This window comes from Pelobates fuscus, chromosome 3 (genome assembly GCF_036172605.1).
Source record: "Pelobates fuscus isolate aPelFus1 chromosome 3, aPelFus1.pri, whole genome shotgun sequence".
Classification (NCBI taxonomy): domain Eukaryota; kingdom Metazoa; phylum Chordata; class Amphibia; order Anura; family Pelobatidae; genus Pelobates; species Pelobates fuscus.
Genome location: NC_086319.1, coordinates 165,276,157 through 165,295,309, shown reverse-complemented (window position 1 = coordinate 165,295,309; position 19,153 = coordinate 165,276,157). Strand labels below are relative to the sequence as shown.

The 19,153-nt window shown below is 41.6% G+C and overlaps 1 protein-coding gene across 1 annotated transcript in view; it reads right to left on the bottom strand.

The window, feature by feature from the left end:
- Window positions 1-19,153, bottom strand: part of LOC134601684 (zinc finger CCCH-type antiviral protein 1-like) — a 137,470-nt gene that overhangs the window by 28,074 nt on the left and 90,243 nt on the right. Inside the window, exons 10-11 of the mRNA XM_063446198.1 lie at window positions 10,320-10,416; window positions 10,102-10,204 (exon numbers count right to left, since the gene is read on the bottom strand). Coding sequence (XP_063302268.1) covers window positions 10,102-10,204; window positions 10,320-10,416 — 200 coding nt within the window. The remainder of the gene's footprint in view (window positions 1-10,101; window positions 10,205-10,319; window positions 10,417-19,153) is intronic.

Here is a 19,153-nt window from a genome sequence, read left to right as displayed (position 1 = left end):
CTATTTTCAGCACGAGGTTACCTCAGTGCTACTTACCTCCTCTCCTCTTGCAATGCCATAAGGGAGACATGGCCTCCTCTGACATGGTCCAATGCAATGCTCCTCACATAAAAGCACTGCCAACCCTATGCGCATTCATTGTGAGTGACAGTGCTTCGCCTTAGGAAAATATGGAATCAAGTTTACTCACCCAGTGCAGCAGAAGCACCTCTAGTGGCTGTAAATGTAACAGCCATTGGAAGTGTGTTTAACCATTTAGGGTATATATAACAAGATTATCTTTATTTACTAATATGACAATGTTTACACAATACTCACAGTAAGATAAAGCATCAATAAGTGCATAGGCAAAGACAACAAAAAGAAAAAATAATATGGTTTACACCAAGCCTACCAGAGATGGACACGTGCCAATAAACACTCAACCTTTCAACAAAACTAAACTGTGCCTTTCTCAAGTAATATTTACAAGATTGGTCTTTCAGCCTTTTGGTAGATAGCTCCCTAATAAGGTGGGAATTAGGGAGCTATCTATTAAGCAGCTGCAGGATGCAATGAAATTTCGAACTGAACAAAAGTCCAGAATTTCGTCTTAACACGAATGGACGAACTGCTCTCATTCTGTTAGGGCGAAATTCTGTAGTTTTGCCGGCGTTCGGGAATACGGAGGAAAGGTAAGAATTGTGGGAACATTTCTCTGACCACAGGAAATGAAGCACACTTGCTACTCCGCTGGTCATATATGGTCAGGCGTAGGAAACCTCCATAGGACAAAGTAGTAGGGATCGACCGATATTGTTTTTTTAGAGCCTATACCGAAAATCTGTGAACTTTCAGGCCGATAGCCGATATCTTGCCGATATTCTGTACATTTACCATTTTGAAAAAATAAACTATTTCTAAAGGTAAATGCACAAAATATACATGCCACATGTAGTGGATGCAGTGTGTTTAGACAGGGGAGCTGTGTGTGTGTGTGTGTTTGTGTAGTGTGCATAGTGAATGCAGTTAGTGTGTAGTGTGTATAGTGAATGCAGTGAGTGTTTGTGTAGTGTGTATATATAGTGAATACAGAGTGTGTGTTTGTGTAGTGTTTGTATATTGAATGTAGTGTGCGTAAAGTGAATGCAGTGTGTGTGTAGTGTGCGTAGTGTGTGTATATAATGCAGAGTGTGTGTGTAGTGTAGTGTGTATATAATGTAGTGTGTGTGTATTTAATGCAGAGTGTGTGTTTGTTTAGTGTGTGTATATAATGCAGAGTGTGATTGTGTTTGTGTATTGTGTGTATATAATGCAGTGTGTATATAATGCAGTGTGTGTGTGTGTATATAATGCAGAGTGTGTGTGTGTTTGCAATGCAGAGTGTGTGTGTGTTTGTATAGTTTGTGTATATAATCAGGGCCGGCCTTAGGGGTGTGCGAGCTGTGCGGCCGCACAGGGCGCCATGGAGCAGGGGGCGCCGTGGATTTAAAAAAAAAATGTTGTTTTTTTTTTACATTTGCAGCGGGGGCGGGGCTTACCGTGCGGCGGGGGCGGAGCTAAAAGCGCCGGAAAACTGCTGCAGGGGAAGCAGGAAGGAGTCCCTGCTTCCCCACCAAACAGTCACCAGGAGCTGCACTGCCTCCACAATGAACTCCACAGGTAACTGTGGGATTGTCAGGTGAGTGTGACTCTCTGCCTGTGTTTATTACTGTCTGTGTGTGTATGACTGTCTGCCTGTGTGTGTCTGTGTGTATGACTGTCTGCCTGTGTGTGTGTGTCTGTGTATGACTGTCTGCCTGTGTGTGTCTGTGTGTGTGTGTATGACTGTCTGCCTCTGTGTGTGTCTGTGTGTATGACTGTCTGCCTCTGTGTGTGTCTGTCTGTATTACTGTCTGCCTCTGTGTGTGTCTGTGTGTATTACTGTCTGCCTGTGTGTGTGTGTGTGACTGTCTGCCTGTGTGTGTGTGTGTGTGTGTGTGTGACTGTCTGCCTGTGTGTGTGTGTGTGTGTATATGACTGTCTGCCACTGTGTGTCTGTGTGTGTATATGACTGTCTGCCACTGTGTGTCTGTGTGTATTACTGTCTGCCTCTGTGTGTGTGTCTGTGTGTATGACTGTCTGCCTCTGTGTGTGTGATTGTGTGTATGACTGCCTCTGTGTGTATGGCTGTCTGCCTCTGTGTGTATGGCTGTCTGCCTGTGTGTGTCTGTGTGTATGACTGTCTGCGTGTTTGTCTGTGTGTATGACTGTCTGCGTGTGTGTGTGTATGACTGTGTGTGTCTGTGTGTATGACTGTGTGTGTCTGTGTGTATTACTGTCGGCCTCTGTGTGTGTCTGTGTGTATTACTGTCTGTGTCTGTGTGTATGACTGACTGTCTGCCTTTGTGTGTGTGTGTGTGTGTGTGTATGACTGTCTGCCTGTGTGTGTTTGTATAGTTTGTGTATATAATGAATGCAGTGTGTGTTTGTATTGTGTGTGTGTTTGTGAAGGGATGTAATTTGTGTTAAATGGGGGGGGGGAGCAGGGGCATTTTTTCTTTTAATTTTATTCTTAATATTTATATATATCTTTTTTTGTCCCCCCTCCCTGTTTCATACTTGGCCAGGGAGGGGGGCTTTAGCAGTCCCTGGTGGTCCAGTGGCATGTACTGGGCAGTGAGGGGGCTGGCAGCAAGCGCTTACTTACCTTTCCTGCAGCTCCATTCTGCTCCCAGTGTAAATCCCAACGCTCTGTGGCCACGGGACTCGCAAGATTTACAATGGGGAGCTGGAGGAGCTGCTGGGAAGGTAAGTAAGCGCTTGCTGCGGGCCCCTCCAGGACCGCCGGGCTTTTAATGAGCCCGGTGGTCCTAGGAGGTACAATATCGGTATCTCTATTGGCTGATACCGATATTGCTGAAATACCGAATATCGGACGATAATATCGGTAAAACCGATAATCGGTCGATCCCTACAAAGTAGTCCCTACTTTGTCTTATGTTTTAAAGAATACTAGAGCAGACAGGAAGAAATGAAGAACAGATCTTGACAGAGGGAGAGAAGAGGAAGCGATTGGGGAAAGGTAAGTTTGGCATGACAGTGCCGTTTCAAGACAGTAATTAAAGTCTGGAAATATATATTTGGAAATATATGGAAAATGTATTGAATTGCAATTTTTGTTAAGTTAAAAGAACACTCATACATAACCACTACAGAGCCCTGGCACTCCCCAGCATGTTTGACTCCTTATCTGGTGTCTGCGTGGCACCGCTCCCCACCTGTCACGGTGCTTCTCGTCTGACCCTGCCTTTGGATTTCCCCTTAATCTGTACTGTGCTTCTGGTTTTTGCCTCCTCCCTGTGCCATCTCCTGCAACTGGGCTCCAACTCCTGTTAAACTGTTACATAAGTCCCCAGGTGACTGTTATACCGCCTCTCTCCTTCCTGTCTAAGATTCAGAAGCTCAGGCTAGAAGCGTCCATTAGTTCTATTGAACTAAACTGTGAGTGCAGTGCTTGAGCTAACCTCTGTCAGCCAATGAGCTAAGCCCTTCATCACGAGACTTCAGGCAGAGAGTGTAACGGATCGCCTGGCACCCCGACTGGGTACCTCCGTTAAAGGATGCTCCTAGCGTTTCCTGAGGACTCCAAGCACTCTGGCAGACACCACAATCACTGAATCTGAGAAGCATATAAATCCTCTCAAGCCTCTGAATGCTGTATACAGTTGAATAGGAACCATACGAATAGGTTTGCACTCCTAGCAGACAAACTGGAACAGCATGCAATAAATCATCCACCAATAATGAGACGACACTTCACTTTGAGGGTTAAGCAGGAACTGAGGCTGGCACTCCCAGCCTGGTTTTTATTACAGTTGTTGAGAATACAGGTCCGCCCACAGGGAGGGACAAAACAACCAATCAATCGGTGCAATACACACAGACACTCCCACACAAAATCCTCCCCTCTGCCTGTAATAGGATTACTGAACACAATGGGTAATCTCATTATCACAGGCAGAGGAATACAGTTTATAAAAAATATCACAGGGACCCCAAAACATGCAATAACCCCATATATATCCCAAGTATATCCTCAGAACCAGGGGATCTGGGTGAACCACATATCCAAAATTCACCCAGATCCATTCAGTAGTTTGGAAGATACAGTTTAATGCAGATTCCGCAGAACATATACAGATTATATAAAAAATAAATAATTACTGTATAATGTGTCCCCTGTTGTATAGTTTAAAACTACTGCACAATGTCTTTGTGTGCCAAATACCGGCGAGATGGCACCGTGTAGAAAAGTCACAACAATGTCTGTGAGTTAAAATGGACGCCATCCATTGTTCTCACCATGTGCTTCATCCATTGTTCTCACCATGTGCCTCTGATACATGAAATGGTGGTCACCCAGTAACTCCACAGTATGTCCCCAGATGGTTCTTAAAGGGCCAGTAAGGTCATACATAATCCATTATGCCCAAATATTGTACTTGAAGGGCCATATCTCCCAGGGACCATAATCACAGGGCAGGAGGCGAGCAAGCAGTCCCCTCCAGGAAACTGGGGCAGACTCTGGTGCAGGGTCCAGTCCGCTACAGAGAGCTTCCAGCTTTTAGACTGAAAATAGTTTGACTGCTTACGTGGTGGGGTACCATGGCACTCCTGGCACTATAACCACTATAGTGAACTGCAGTGGTTATGGTGCTTGGAGCGTCCCTTTAACCCCTTAAGGACACATGACATGTGTGACATGTCATGATTCCCTTTTATTCCAGAAGTTTGGTCCTTAAGGGGTTAAAAATGCTCTGTGTTTCAACCCCCTCTGTTCCTGTACGTCCAGTGGTCTGATCTCAATTATGTGTCTGTTAGTCCACCCATTGTACAGCGCTACGGAATTTGTTGGCGCTATATAAATAATAAAATAATAATAATAATAATAATAATATATTCACTAATATACAAATGCTACCTCAATTGAGACAAATGGATCCCTGCTATTTTCAAATGTAGCTCATTGCTGTAGTGAGACTCATTGCAAAACAGCTGAACTGCAACCAGGCATAAAATAAATAACAAAAAGGATTAGGGAATGAAGGGTATTTAAGATTTGGGTATCAGGTTAAGAAGGGTTAGGGTAGTGTGTAGGTGCCTTGATTGGGAGTATAGTATAGGTGCACTTGCACTGGTCTGTAGCAGGGAAATTGGATCAACCGAATAATATTTCCATGTGTTCATTCTACTACGTTTTCACCCTTTCTGTTTAAGTGTACCCATACATATTATATATACTATATTTAAAGGACAAATAGGGCTTTTGTTTAATACCGTTTGCATAGATAAGACAATATTAAATATGAATTATTTTAATAATTTCTACACAAGTGCAACTAAAGAAATTTAACTAAATCAGAAGTTATAAATCTAATATTTCAAAGAGTTAATTACAGTTTTTTTATTGGCATGCTGAAAGTACAACTTTTATAGTAGTGAAAGAATCCAAAACCAATACACAAAAGTACACTGCTCAAAAAAAATACAGGGAACACAAAATTAACACATCCAAGATCTGAATGAATTAAATATTCTTCTGAAATACTTTGTTCTTTACATAGTTGAATGTGCTGACAACAAAATCACACAAAAATAAAAAAATGGAAATCAAATTTTTCAACCCATGGAGGTCTGGATTTGGAGTCACACTCAAAATTAAAGTGGAAAAATACACTACAGGCTGATCCAACTTTGATGTAATGTCCTTAAAACAAGTCAAAATGAGGCTCAGTAGTATGTGTGGCCTCCACGTGCCCGTATGACCTCCCTACAACGCCTGTGCATTCTCCTGATGAGGTGGTGGATGGTCTCCTGAGGGATCTCCTCCCAGACCTGGACTAAAGCATCTGCCAACTCCTGGACAGTCTGTGGTGCAACGTGACGTTGGTGGATGGAGCGAGACATGATGTCCCAGATGTGCTCAATTGGATTCAGGTCTGGGGAATGGGCGGGCCAGTCCATAGCATCATTGCCTTCGTCTTGCAGGAACTGCTGACACACTCCAGTCACATGAGGTCTAGCACTGTCTTGCATTAGGAGGAACCCAGGGCCAACCCCACTAGCATATGGTCTCACAAGGGGTCTGAGGATCTCATCTTGGTACCTAATGGCAGTCAGGCTACCTCTGGCGAGCACATGGAGGGCTGTGCGGCCCCCCCCAAGAAATGCCACCCCACACCATTACTGACCCACTGCCAAACCGGTCATGCTGGAGGATGTTGCAGGCAGCAGAAAGTTCTCCACGGCGTCTCCAGACTCTGTCACGTCTGTCACATGTGCTCAGTATGAATCTGCTTTCATCTGTGAAGAGCACAGGGCGCCAGTGGCGAATTTGCCAATCTTGATGTTCTCTGGCAAATGCCAAACTTGCTTCACTGTGTTGGGCTGTAAGCACACCCCCCATCTGTGGACGTCGGGCCCTCATACCACCCTCATGGAGCCTGTTTCTGACCGTTTGAGCAGACACATGCACATTTGTGGCCTGCTGGAGGTCATTTTTCAGTTCTCCTCCTGTTCCTCCTTGCACAAAGGCGTAGGTAGCGGTCCTGCTGCTGGGTTGTTGCTCCTCCATGTCTCCTGTTATACTGGCCTGTCTCCTGGTAGCGCCTCCATGCTCTGGACACTACGCTGACAGACACAGCAAACCTTCTTGCCACAGTTTGCACTGATGTGCCATCCTGGATGAGCTGCACTACCTGAGTCACTTGTGTGGGTTGTAGACTCTGTCTCATGCTACCACTAGAGTGAAAGCACCGCCAGCATTCAAAAGTGACCAAAACATAAGCCAGGAAGCATAGGAACTGAGAAGTGGTCTGTGGTCACCACCTGCAGAACCACTCCTTTATTGGGGGTGTCTTGCTAATTGCCTATCATTTCCACCTGTTGTCTATCCCATTTGCACAACAGCATGTGAAATTGATTGTCACTCAGTGTTGCTTCCTAAGTGGACAGTTTGATTTCACAGAAGTGTGATTGACTTGGCGTTACATTGTGTTGTTTAAGTGTTCCCTTTATTTTTTTGAGCAGTGTATATATTTATATACTAGGAAAGAGTAGAATCCTTATTCCACATCATCACAGAAACACGTGTCCGTAGGACACCAGAATCTATGCTGTTTCTTTTATACCATTCTCTGATTGCCAAACCTAGATGCATTCTCCTCAACCACCTCCTCATAGCACCTACATTACTTATCCCTACTAACTGCTATAAACCTATAGCCCGCTCTATCAGATCCAAAAAGTGGAAGCCACGACACATGGAGGAACTCACTTATTCCTTCATGCATATTTATGACCGATACACAAACTTGTGAACTATGGATTAGCTTTTTAAACTGGTATACTAAGACAATTTTTTCGTGGGTGTGCCTCTTCTTTGCTCCCTCTTCACCTCCTTACCTTTTCTCCCTCCTGTTTTTCCTCCATCTCAATAACTACCTCAGGAGAATTGTTATACTTCCTAAAAATCCACACACTTATGATCACTACACACAGGCTATAGGCAGCAGGGGTAAACCCCACAATGTTACTTTCTTGATCCACTCAGACTGATTTCTGGTCAACACTTGTTATTTTGGATTCACCACCAATATCATACATTCCTCCTTTCCTCTTGACACACACCGCTCAGAACTAGTCTCTCTAATTGTATAACACTCACCACTGTACCTGGAGACAATTTCAGTTCAACGGTTTCACACCGCACCTATACTAGCATAATAGTTGTAATAGTTTGATATCTGCTATCTCATGCAATGTACTGGACTTCTATATTGAAAGTATGCTTCCGTTTCCATCTCAAAAGTGCATATCCACCCCTATATAACGACAGATGCGGCTAAGGTGTTGGTTCATTCCGCTATCCTCTCTCTCCTTGACTACAGCAATCTGGTCCTCGGTGGTCTTACGCGTTCCCAGCTGTAACAGTCCATAATGAATGTGGCGGTGAGGCTCATCTTCCTGTCTTATCAAAAAGGGAAGGTTCAGGTGTCCTATCTGCCCGCACCCCCCATGCATCCCCCTCTGTTAGTCCTTACACTGGTTTCACGTAAGATTCGCTCAATTTAAAGTTCTGGTACTTGCTTACAAATCTGTACATAACACTGCTCCTACCTATCTATCCTCACTGATTCACAAGTATGTCCTGTCCAAGTCCTTACACTCTGCCAAAGATCTGCACCTATTCTCTGTTCAAACTTGAACCTCTGACGCCCACCTCCCTATGGAACTCCCTACCCTGCTCTGTTAGATTCTTACCTAGTCTCAGTTTCTTCAAAGGATCAGTAAAAACCCACTTCTTTAGAAAAGAATGTCAATTAAACTGTTAATAGTTTTGCCTCTTCACACCTCTGTATCTCACCTTGCTACCTCTCCTGCCATTGTGTCATCCAAAAAAAACTAACCCTTCATTGTACACTACTCCAGTAACCTACTTTTTTCCATACTTGAACTACATCCTTCCCTTACCTCTTGTGCCACTTTACCCCACTCACTCTAGAAGTAAGCTCGTTTGAGCATGGCCTGCTACACGCCTTGTTGCACATACTTGTCTGTTGGTCTACCTATTGCACAGCGCTGCGGAATTTGTTGGCGCTTTATATATAATAATAATCATCTAATGTATTAAGCTATTTCACATGTCTACTTTTACTCTAGGGAGTCCATTTGCAGAATTTTTTATTATATTTTATATTTTCTTGCAAACAAATAGCACAAATGTAAATTCTACAAGCCTTGAAACTTCCTCTACAACATATTAAATGCATACAGGGTAATTTACGAAAGTTAATAATTAAAATTTTAAGGCCAGAGCAGCTACATGGAAAGCACAGCTGACTTAAGAGAATTTTTACAGTTTGGCTATGTTCACCTTAAATTTGAAATTAATTTTGAATTCGCCTTGTATTCTCATTTTACTGAACAACCCTGATAAAATCTGAGATATAATAAAGATTATCTTTGTAGTTTTTATTTAAACACATGATACGTTTATAGGGTAGTAAAGGACAAAACCTATGAAGCATATAGTACATTGTGACATCAAATGACCTTTTAAAGGAACACTTCAAGTACCATAACCACTACAGCTGACACCCTGGTACCTCCCACAGTAAGTAGTCAAACAGTTTTTAAACAGTTTGAGTTTTTACCAGCGGCTGGGCAGGCACTGCTTCTACTGCTAATTCTACTTCTAATTCCTCTCTGGAGTGAAGAACTGCAATGCAGGGCTTATCTCAATGACTGAGAATGTCAGGTAACAAGTTTGACTACTTACAATGTGAAGAAGAGGGAGTAGCACGCAGGCACCATGATCACAACAGAGAATTATAGTGGTTGGACTGTTCCTTTAAGTATTTGTGACCAGAACAGCATATAATTTAGAAGAGTTATACAAGAATGCATTCTGCACAACAACACTTTATTTTAATGCACCTAAAACGTGTGTTTGCTTAGTAAGCAATCTGCTCATCCTAGCTCACGTTGTACCTGTCCAAATATTGAAATACAACATCCTCTAGGTAATATATAAGGAATATATTCACCAACACACTAGCAAACTTGGTACCAAATGTACAGATTAAAATATTTATCTGCTTTAAGTTTATTTCCTCATATACAAATATTATGCCCATCACAGTGGATGTATATGAAACTGCAAACTCCTACAATGCTAATCGTGACATCCCGAGAAAGCACACATTAGTCAGTGGGAGGAGACGGATGTATGTAGATCCACAGTCTGTAATTTAAGGTTTTGTCTCAAGTCTAGCAGCAAAGAGGTAGAAGTCACAAAAAAATTAAAATAAAGCATTTAAACATTTGGTAGTAATTTTGCATTTTTATAAATTAATTCCTTGACAGATGCACTTGAAAGGGACATAAATAAAACCAGAAACTGTGATATGATATGATATCCGGTAAACCAAGATTGTGAAAGTACCGCCTGCCATAGATTACTACACTACATTTCCAATAATTCTCTGCCAGATGATTTCAAGGAAATAATTATGGAAGCTGTAAACCAACAACGACAGGGAGTCATGCGCTCCTGCCATTAAACTGTTATCAAAATACCTTATGGCCATATTCTGGCATGGATGCTTTGTCCCAATGTTCCGGATAATTTGCACTCTTCAGGGGATGATTCTGTGTGGTATTGGAGGAACTTGATTTTGTACTTAAAAAAAATAAATAAAAAAAATATTATAAGTCATGTAGACTTCAGCCATCTAGTAGACAGTCCCACAAACATATCAACAAGTGGTCAAATTATATCAAAAATTGATGATTACCTGCCCTTCAGTTTTGTTACATCATCAATAGACAGGAATTTGGGCCTCCTGCGTACTTCTCTCTGAGTTCTATATGCCATGTTCCTCTGTGTCATAACTAAAGGAAAAAGTTAAAATTATATAGAACAGCTTATTTTATCAGCTCTAGTGTGATGTATAGTAGTACCTCACTATGATGGCATCACTGTTACTAGTAAACAGAAGATTGGATTCTCTAATGGAACACTCCATTATATAAACAACAATTTAGTAGATATGTCACCTTGGTTTGCAATAGCCGCAGACATAGTATCTGTAACAAACCCAGCCCCTCAGCTACTTCCAAAGCACAGACTTTCTGTAAACGTCCAATCACCGACTTCTCATTCTTTATTACAGCTTAGCTCTCTGGGAACATGCCCATGTCCACAGATTGCCTATGCCCATGTCTCTGAATGCCATTCCCATTTTTCTGATTGACAGTGGAGAGGTGTAAGAAGCCAGCTAAAGTGCTTTATTTGTTTGCAGTGTTCCTTTAAGAGTTTACTCTGCACCGAATAGCATTTCCTCCACTGACATTGGTGGAAAGTAATAAACCTTAAATCTGCTAAAAGAATACACCCCTTATTCTAAAATACAAAACAACCAAATCTAAATCCATTCACTAAACAAACAAAAAAGCTGTGAATTAAAAACCAACCTTTAAAATATAGGCCAAACTAGTAAGTCAAGTAGAAAAAAACAACTGAATACATTTGCAAATTAGTTTTCAATTCACTACTTTTACTGTTTAGTGAATAAACTTTAATTATAAACATTTAAATATTGTTTTTTGTTTTGTTTTCCATTTGACAATTTTTATAAATTGTATAGCGATTACAATTCAACAACATTATAAATGCGTTCAGTAAATGAGTATATACAACAAGCATTACATATCTCCAACATTTTAGCAAATTGTTTTAAGTTTAATATATACCGTACTTTATTGACAGACAATAATGCTGCATCAGTTTTTCCTTGAGTGTAAAAGGAAGAACCTAATAAAGATTGCCATATTCACATGGGTGTAAGGATATCATAGAGTCTGCAAAGAAGGAGCAGACATAGGGGAAGAAGATATAAAAAGTAGAGGTAAGAAGGGCAGGGGACGTAAACTAGGATATGGGGTAAAGAGGTACTGGGTGAGCTTCCTATCTTGTTGATCGGGATGTTGGAGGCAAGCTCCCATTTAGGGGACTCTCATATCCTGATTACTTGATGTGTAGTGGTGTTACTGTGTGGGTTGTTTTATTTTTTTTTCCACAAAGCCCTAAGCACTGTCTATTTTAAGGTCCACATCTGCTGATGTTGCCCCTCCTTGCTTCAGTATGCAGCTAACCCAGCTTATTCACCCTACACCTGGACCATATATGTAAAGCTTGTTGTTTAGCTTTTTGGGGACCAAATTGGGCCATGAACATGGCTTTGTATGTCCAGTTTAAGTTCAATTGGTTTAAGAGTAGTGTGAGTGTTGGTGGGGAGGCAAGCTTCCACAGTTTTGTAAGTACCATACTTGATGAAATGCGTACATGATAAAGAAATATTCTGTATTGCTTGGGTATGTCACCAGAGAACATCAGCAATGCACAAAGCTCCTGGGTGAGGGCAATTGGGTAATACTCCTGCCACACCCTCCCAAAATACCTTTATAAGTAAGCATGACCACGAGATGTGAAGCATTGTCCCTTCATCTAGGCTGCATCTCTAACATGCATTAAATGTGTCAGTGTCAGGGTGGGGCTATGAAAAATGAAATATATTTAATGTAGGATTTCATCTTTGTAATATAATTTTTGAATTAGTTGAAATTAATTTCATTTCAAACCACTTTCAGACAAGGAATGCGGTATTACAGACTTTCATTGTATCACCACATATGGTTCTTGTCCAGATAATGAGGCATGAAGGCTTGTTGATATTAACTTTTAACCAGACTCCTTGTGTATTTGGACGGCTCAAATTTCTGAAAGGCATTTAACCATGTTTATTGAAAGCCTTTGTGTAACTCATAGTTTACAGCCAAATATAAGTTATGGCTTGATTCATAGATTTTAAATAGTTACTAAGCCACCACCTTTTTTTCATGATAGCCAATTATTTTAAAGCATCAGGCAACCTTATGGGTACGCCTTCTTAGTAATTGAAATTTAGACATATAAAATCTTTTGCAACTAGAATGTCTTTACCAATACTTTTAACATCAAAAATGGAAACTATCTTGAAGTGCTTACACAATGCTACTGTATTGGTCCAGATGTGTGCAGGGACATTATGCAATTTTTAGATGTTGTGTATGTTTGAATAAATATACATTTTTGGCTGCAAGACACTCGTATTTGATTATTAGAACACTGGTGTGGGACAAACAAAAATCTCAAGAAAAGCTTATTTCCTACATTTAATGGTGGAGAATGCGGGCAGGATTTAAGTCTGAATTATTACTGACTAAATATCTAAAGATTCTGCTACAAGCAGATAAGAGGATTACAAGAAGATCACTGAAGAAAAATTCTAATTGTTCCCTGTTAAAAGTTTTAGTACCCGTCTTGAAACAGGAGAAACATATGTGACTGAAACGGCATGACGGCATTCCAAGGATCCTTTGTTTAACCCCTTAAGGACACATGACATGTGTGACATGTCATGATTCCCTTTTATTCCAGAAGTTTGGTCCTTTAGGGGTTAAACATTGCAGAGTTACTATGCAAAGGCAGAGGTGAGCAGGAAGAAATCGTTTGAACGTGGTTGCTTTACCCAGTACTGGAGGAATTTGAACATAATTAATTGAGATGCGAATCTGAATCCTTTTTATCCATGATTATTTATGAAGAAATAATTCAAGACGACTTGCAGATCGACTATTGCATTTGCGGAGGATTCTCAAGAATAGCTACATACTCCAAAAAGTATTCTTCCATCTGATAATGCGCAAATCTGTGGAAACCAAAATACTTCAAAGGGTATTTGTCTTTTGTAACACATCTGTAGAAAGTTGCTCATTTGTATATTGTTTTTGTTAAACAAATTGTTTTAACTGTTTAGTTAAGTATGGAGTGGCTGTAAAAGACTGCTGCCAAATGTAACGGAGATCTGTCTGTAAAAGGGTTAATCCTGAAAATACTAATTGTGTATTGAAATGCTTAGACAGATTAATTGATATTGAGCAACGCAATGTGTTTAACAAGAAAAGTCAAAAAGTTGCAGTAATGGCTTTCTTGAAAATAATGATTCTATGAATGAATGGTGTCAACTTAAAAAAATCAAGTAATTGTTATGTTTGTAATACAACGGAAAAAAAAAGAAATATGTTGTATAAACAACTGAAAAATATATGTGTTGTTGCAAGGTCTAGTAATTTCTCTAGACCCCTAGCAAAACTCCTCAAAAGTTGTTAAAGAAGGGAAATCTCCCCCCATAGCTCTCTTTTGATAGTGCATTGGATGCAACATTAGTTGAAACAAAAATTCAGAAGACTCTTGGCAGTTGTTGAAAATATTTAGTCATGTTGAAGAAGTGAAGATTTTAAAATAATGAAAGAAGTGCTTAAGAATCAGATTGGTCTGTTAGACAGAACCCATAAAACGATGTCTCACATGTCTAAGAATTAGACTTAAATGTTACTAATTTTGACAAATTGCAAAGACAGATTGCTAATCTGGGGAATGCTACAGATATTTTGTGGAAAAATCAGAAAGATATGGATTTTACTTTGAAAGCAGAAGTTGATAATGAAAAGAAATTGGGAAATTGTGCAAGAAGGGGTCAGATGGATAATCTCAAATTAGGCAAATTGATTAAAGATTTGACTAAATATGATGAGCAGAGAGGACCTTTTTACAATATGAGTGTTTTTGAAGGTGAAATAAAAGAAATTTTGATGATGTTGTAGCCACCAGACATCGTTTGATCTAGCTGCCAGCCTCATTAAGTGAATAGGTTAAAAAAATTTACTCGTTGATGTATTAGAGGGTAAGGCAAGTATAAAGCCCAGAGTTTAGTTGGAGGCATTTTTTCCAAATAATACGTAAATATTGCTAATGGTTGTACAGTGTGCAACTGGTGTGGATAGTTTAAATTTTCTACTCTTAATTTAAAATAGAGAAAAATTATGATATACGTGTTTGTGCTTATTTAAAGGACCACTCTAGTGCCAGGAAAACATACTCGTTTTCCTGGCACTAGAGTGCCCTGAGGGTGCCCCCACCCTCAGGGTCCCCCTCCCGCCCGGCTCTGGAAAGGGGAAAAGGGTTAAAACTTACCTTTTTTCAGCGCTGGGCGGGGAGCTCTCTGCCTCCGATCCTCCTCCGTTCCGCCCCGTCGGCTGAATGCGCACGCGCGGCAAGAGCTGCGCGCGCATTCAGCCGGTCGCATAGGAAAGCATTATCAATGCTTTCCTATGGACGCTTGCGTGCTCTCACTGTGATTTTCACAGTGAGAATCACGCAAGCGCTTCTAGCGGCTGTCAATGAGACAGCCACTAGAGGATTAGGGGGAAGGCTTAACCCATTAATAAACATAGCAGTTTCTCTGAAACTGCTATGTTTATAAAAAATTGGGTTAACCCTAGCTGGACCTGGCACCCAGACCACTTCATTAAGCTGAAGTGGTCTGGGTGCCTAGAGTGGTCCTTTAAGGAATAAGGCATGGAATTTGAATACAGACACAGAACTGTCTGCAATGTCTAAAGAACAAAAGCAGAGTGTTAGTGAATATGTCTCTAGAAAATCAGGGTTACCAAATTAGATCAAATTAAGAACTTTTGATGCACTTACAGTAGATTTTGCTGCTACGAAATTATAAAATCCTTGCGATTGTTGAAAAGGAAAACACACTAAAATTTTGCACAGACACACTTTTCTCTAGGCATACTTCAGCAGGACTACCCCTGTTGACTATGTGTATAGTCTAGAAGCTTGAGGGAGATATGAGGTTATTAATTGAAATGGTAATTTCCACAAAATTACCAGGGTACTATAAACTATTCGGCCCCACCCTAAGATAGATATTATAGGGTGAATCAGAGTAATCCTACGGCATGCTATAATTGCAACCAAGAAGGTCATGTTAGGAGATATTGTCCTAAAAAAACAAACAAAAAAAACCTTACCCAGTGAAATGGAAAGAAAATGTAATTTTCTCAGACCATATGAATCTACAGAGTGTCTACATAACCCCTAGTTATTATCATGTTTAGCTTGCTAATATAATTCTGAGTGAAGATGGACGACCATATATTTATGGAAGACTAGAGGGAAATATTACACCCCAAAACGTGCCGCACGCACGTTTACATAACTTATGACGTTTTTAGCGCAGGACTGAAGCGCCCGGCGTCCATAACGTTGGACCCGGCTGTAGCAGAGAGGTAGTATAATCCACAGTATCTCTGCTGGTAGACAGGAACAGCATAAAATAATCCAGGCAAATAAGTACAGCATACAATAATCCCGGTAGAGTTGTAAGAATCCTTCCTTCCCCAGAACTAGACGTCACATAGGCTGGGAGTCAACTGAGCGTTTATTCACAGGTCACAGTATTTATAGGATTCCCCATGCAAGGGGTTTCCCTACTGACATTACAGGGGTTGTACAGTAGGGGATTACATGGGGGAGTTAATAACCTGGACATTTCTCCCATCATGCACTGCTGCACGAGAGGGACACTCCCACTAGAATATACAGTTAAGTGGATTATCCCTCCGTGCAGCAGAACTGACATTTTACATTAAAATACATAACTTGTACAATATTCGGTATATTTAAACGAATGGACGTTCGGTAGATAGCTGGGGTCTGAGCGAACATTTTGTGAGAATACCGCTCAGATCCCAGCCTAAATAACCGAACACCGCACGAAACAAACATTACGTTGACGTTACCTTCAAACTACCGATTGACTTTAGGGAACCACATTACCGAATGGCCGGGGCTCCCATCCAGCGGTATTCGTGTCGTCGAATAGCCGGTTTTAGTTCCAGGCGCTCGGCGACCAAATACCACTGGGCTACAAAGGATCCAAAATGGCCGACCGCCGCGTGGTCGGTAGCCGAACGGCGGCCACCCTGAATCCTTCTAATTACCGATTGCAACAATGTTGCAATCCTTAATGGGAGCCACACGACCTCCTGTGTGTGGTCTCCCTTCGGTAGTTTGTTCGTTTCACGAACAGTGTTGAAATTCACTGTTCGTGAAACTATTGTATGAATGCTGGCGGCTTTCATGCCGCCCGCATACGAACGCTATTGTTCGCATAGAATACATTATGCAGACATACACTTGGTTCTTAAAGCGATATACACACATTTATGAAAATACAGTGGCTAGTTTTGCCACACCGGCCGCTACACCAGATGTGGATTAGGTAAGTAACCTCTCCCTCCTGCAGCATGGCAGCACCGATCGGGCGCTTCCACATGATGCCAATCGGGCACCATGCGAGCGCACTGATCAGGTGCAGCCACACTGCGCCGATCAGGCACCGTGTGAGCGCACCGATCAAGTGCAGCCAAAATGCATCAGATGCTGAAGGCCATATCTGTTTCATTTTGGTCGGTACCAGGTACCACTTATATAGGATTTTCCTATGCAGTTCAAAGTGTGAGGCACATGAAAAGGTGTCTTCATGCACCATGTAGGCTTCTCACCATGAATTGTTGTCTATATCGTGATCAAGTTCTACTTCCCAATATTTCTTATATATTTGTAAGGGTGGTTGGTTGAAGCTATGTGGTTGTTAGATAATACCAAATATTTCAATTGAAGGTATGAGAATAACAATCTAGATGGGAGCATATAATGCTTTTGTAAGTCTGGGAAGGAGAGGAGGGTCTGGCCTGCGTAGGGAGCTGAGATTGTATCTATGCCATTGTTACAAATCGCTATTTGTAACTGGCCCTTTAAATGGAAAATTGCCCTGCTTCCCTGGATTGTGGAGAAGCCTATTTGCCAGCCTCCTTCCTCATGACTATGGCCCCTGGAAGATTGTGCCCCTGAAAACTTATTAACTTTTATTGGGTGTGTATGGCCCTTTAAGAACCGTCTGGGGACATATTGTGACTTTGCTGAACAATGTTCCTTTAAGACTATGTCCCCAGACCTGTAAAATAACTTACCTCTGGCTTTCCCCCACTTGGTTCAGTAAATAGGGCTTACTGAACCAAGTATTACACAGGCGGACCACCCAGAAGTTAAAGTGTGCAGGCAATTTACCTCCCAGGCTGTGAGGTTACTACAGGTTAATTGCACGTGGCGGCGGCCATCTCAGCGGTGTATGCTAAAGATTCTGTGGAACTGAAATCGGCTACACATTTTGCCGAACACCGCTGACCCTTACCTTCTCCTACACTTCGTTTTTCAGCTCCAAAGACTAAGTCCCGTTCGAAATGGGACTTAGTCGTTTTTTCGCATGAAATTGACCGGCCGCACAGCCCAAATCTATGGAACTGTTTTGGGCAGGAAATTGTGCTTGCGGTCGGTCATAAAGGGACCTCCAGCTAACTTTTGATCCACTGGGGGGATTTGGCTGATTTTTGGAAGTGTTTATGTTTGATGTATGCTGAGTTCAAATATGTAATTTTTATGGAGATTGAATGTATAGTTTTAAAGCTACAGTGTATGTGTGAAAACTGTATTTTTACTGTATGCTATAATTATGTTATATGTTTATCTGAGGGGAGGAGACGTGGGGGTGGTACCATGTATGTGATTGGTTAATTTCAACCTCCCCCTGGGAGTGTCCTGTGTGTACCTTTTTGTAATAAAAAGCAGGCTGGGTGTCCCAGTCCTCAGTTCTTCTTGACCCTTCAAAACGTAGCCTTGTCTCGTTATTGGAGGGAATTGCTGTATCACACTGGGGATTGCCCTGAGCTTTCAATCACTTAGCTCTTTTAAGAGCTTGTTCCTGTTACGCTCTCCTGGAGGAGAGGTCTTCCCCACACGGTCCTGGAGGACAGAAGCCGATCCAGGGTGGAAGGAAGACGGCGCGGTTCCAGTTAAGCTACGGCGGTTGTGGGGCCTGCGGTGGTTGTGGTGTCGTCTGCAGTGCTTGGAGTCCTCTGAGAGCGCTAGGAGCATCCTTCAACGGAGGGTACTCGGTCGGAGTACACGGAGCTCCGTTACAGCCATGTTTTGTCCATGGTTTATAATTAAACGCTTGAATTACCACTGCCAAGGTCTGGATGGGAGTAACCAATGAAAATGGGGCAAAGGTGGATACTTTATGTCCCACTCTGTCCCAAACTTGTATCAGTAAAGACGATGAGGGAAGTAAAGTGAGAAATCCCAGGAGGAGCTTTGGAGCCACATGAATGAGAACACGTAGGCCTAATGGTCTGGACCAGAAGTTCTCTATCATCAGCCACAGGGGGGTTCTGGGCCAGGTTGTAGATGGATTATCGTGCCTTGAATTGTAGCTCTAATATAAGTGATTAATTTGGGAAGACTAAGACGCCTTCAATTATACCCAGTTGCAGAGTTTTAGATGCTACTCTTACTTTTTTGTTCTGCCATGAGAACCAGACTAATAGGTTTCGCATTGTTTTCAGATAGGCATTGGGTAATGTAATTTGTAAAGAGCGGAACAGGTATTGAAGTTTCGCCAGTAAGGATTGGGTACCTGCGGGGTCTCACGTATGAGTGAGGGATTATTATTATTTTTATATAGCACCAACAAATTCTTTAGCTCTTTACAATGGGTATGGATCATATCGAACTAGAAACACTAATGCACCTTGCATACGTTTTAGGTATCTACTCCTTAAGGTGGACGAACAAAATAACTTGTGCTACCTGCTGGGCCTTGCCTTGACCACAACA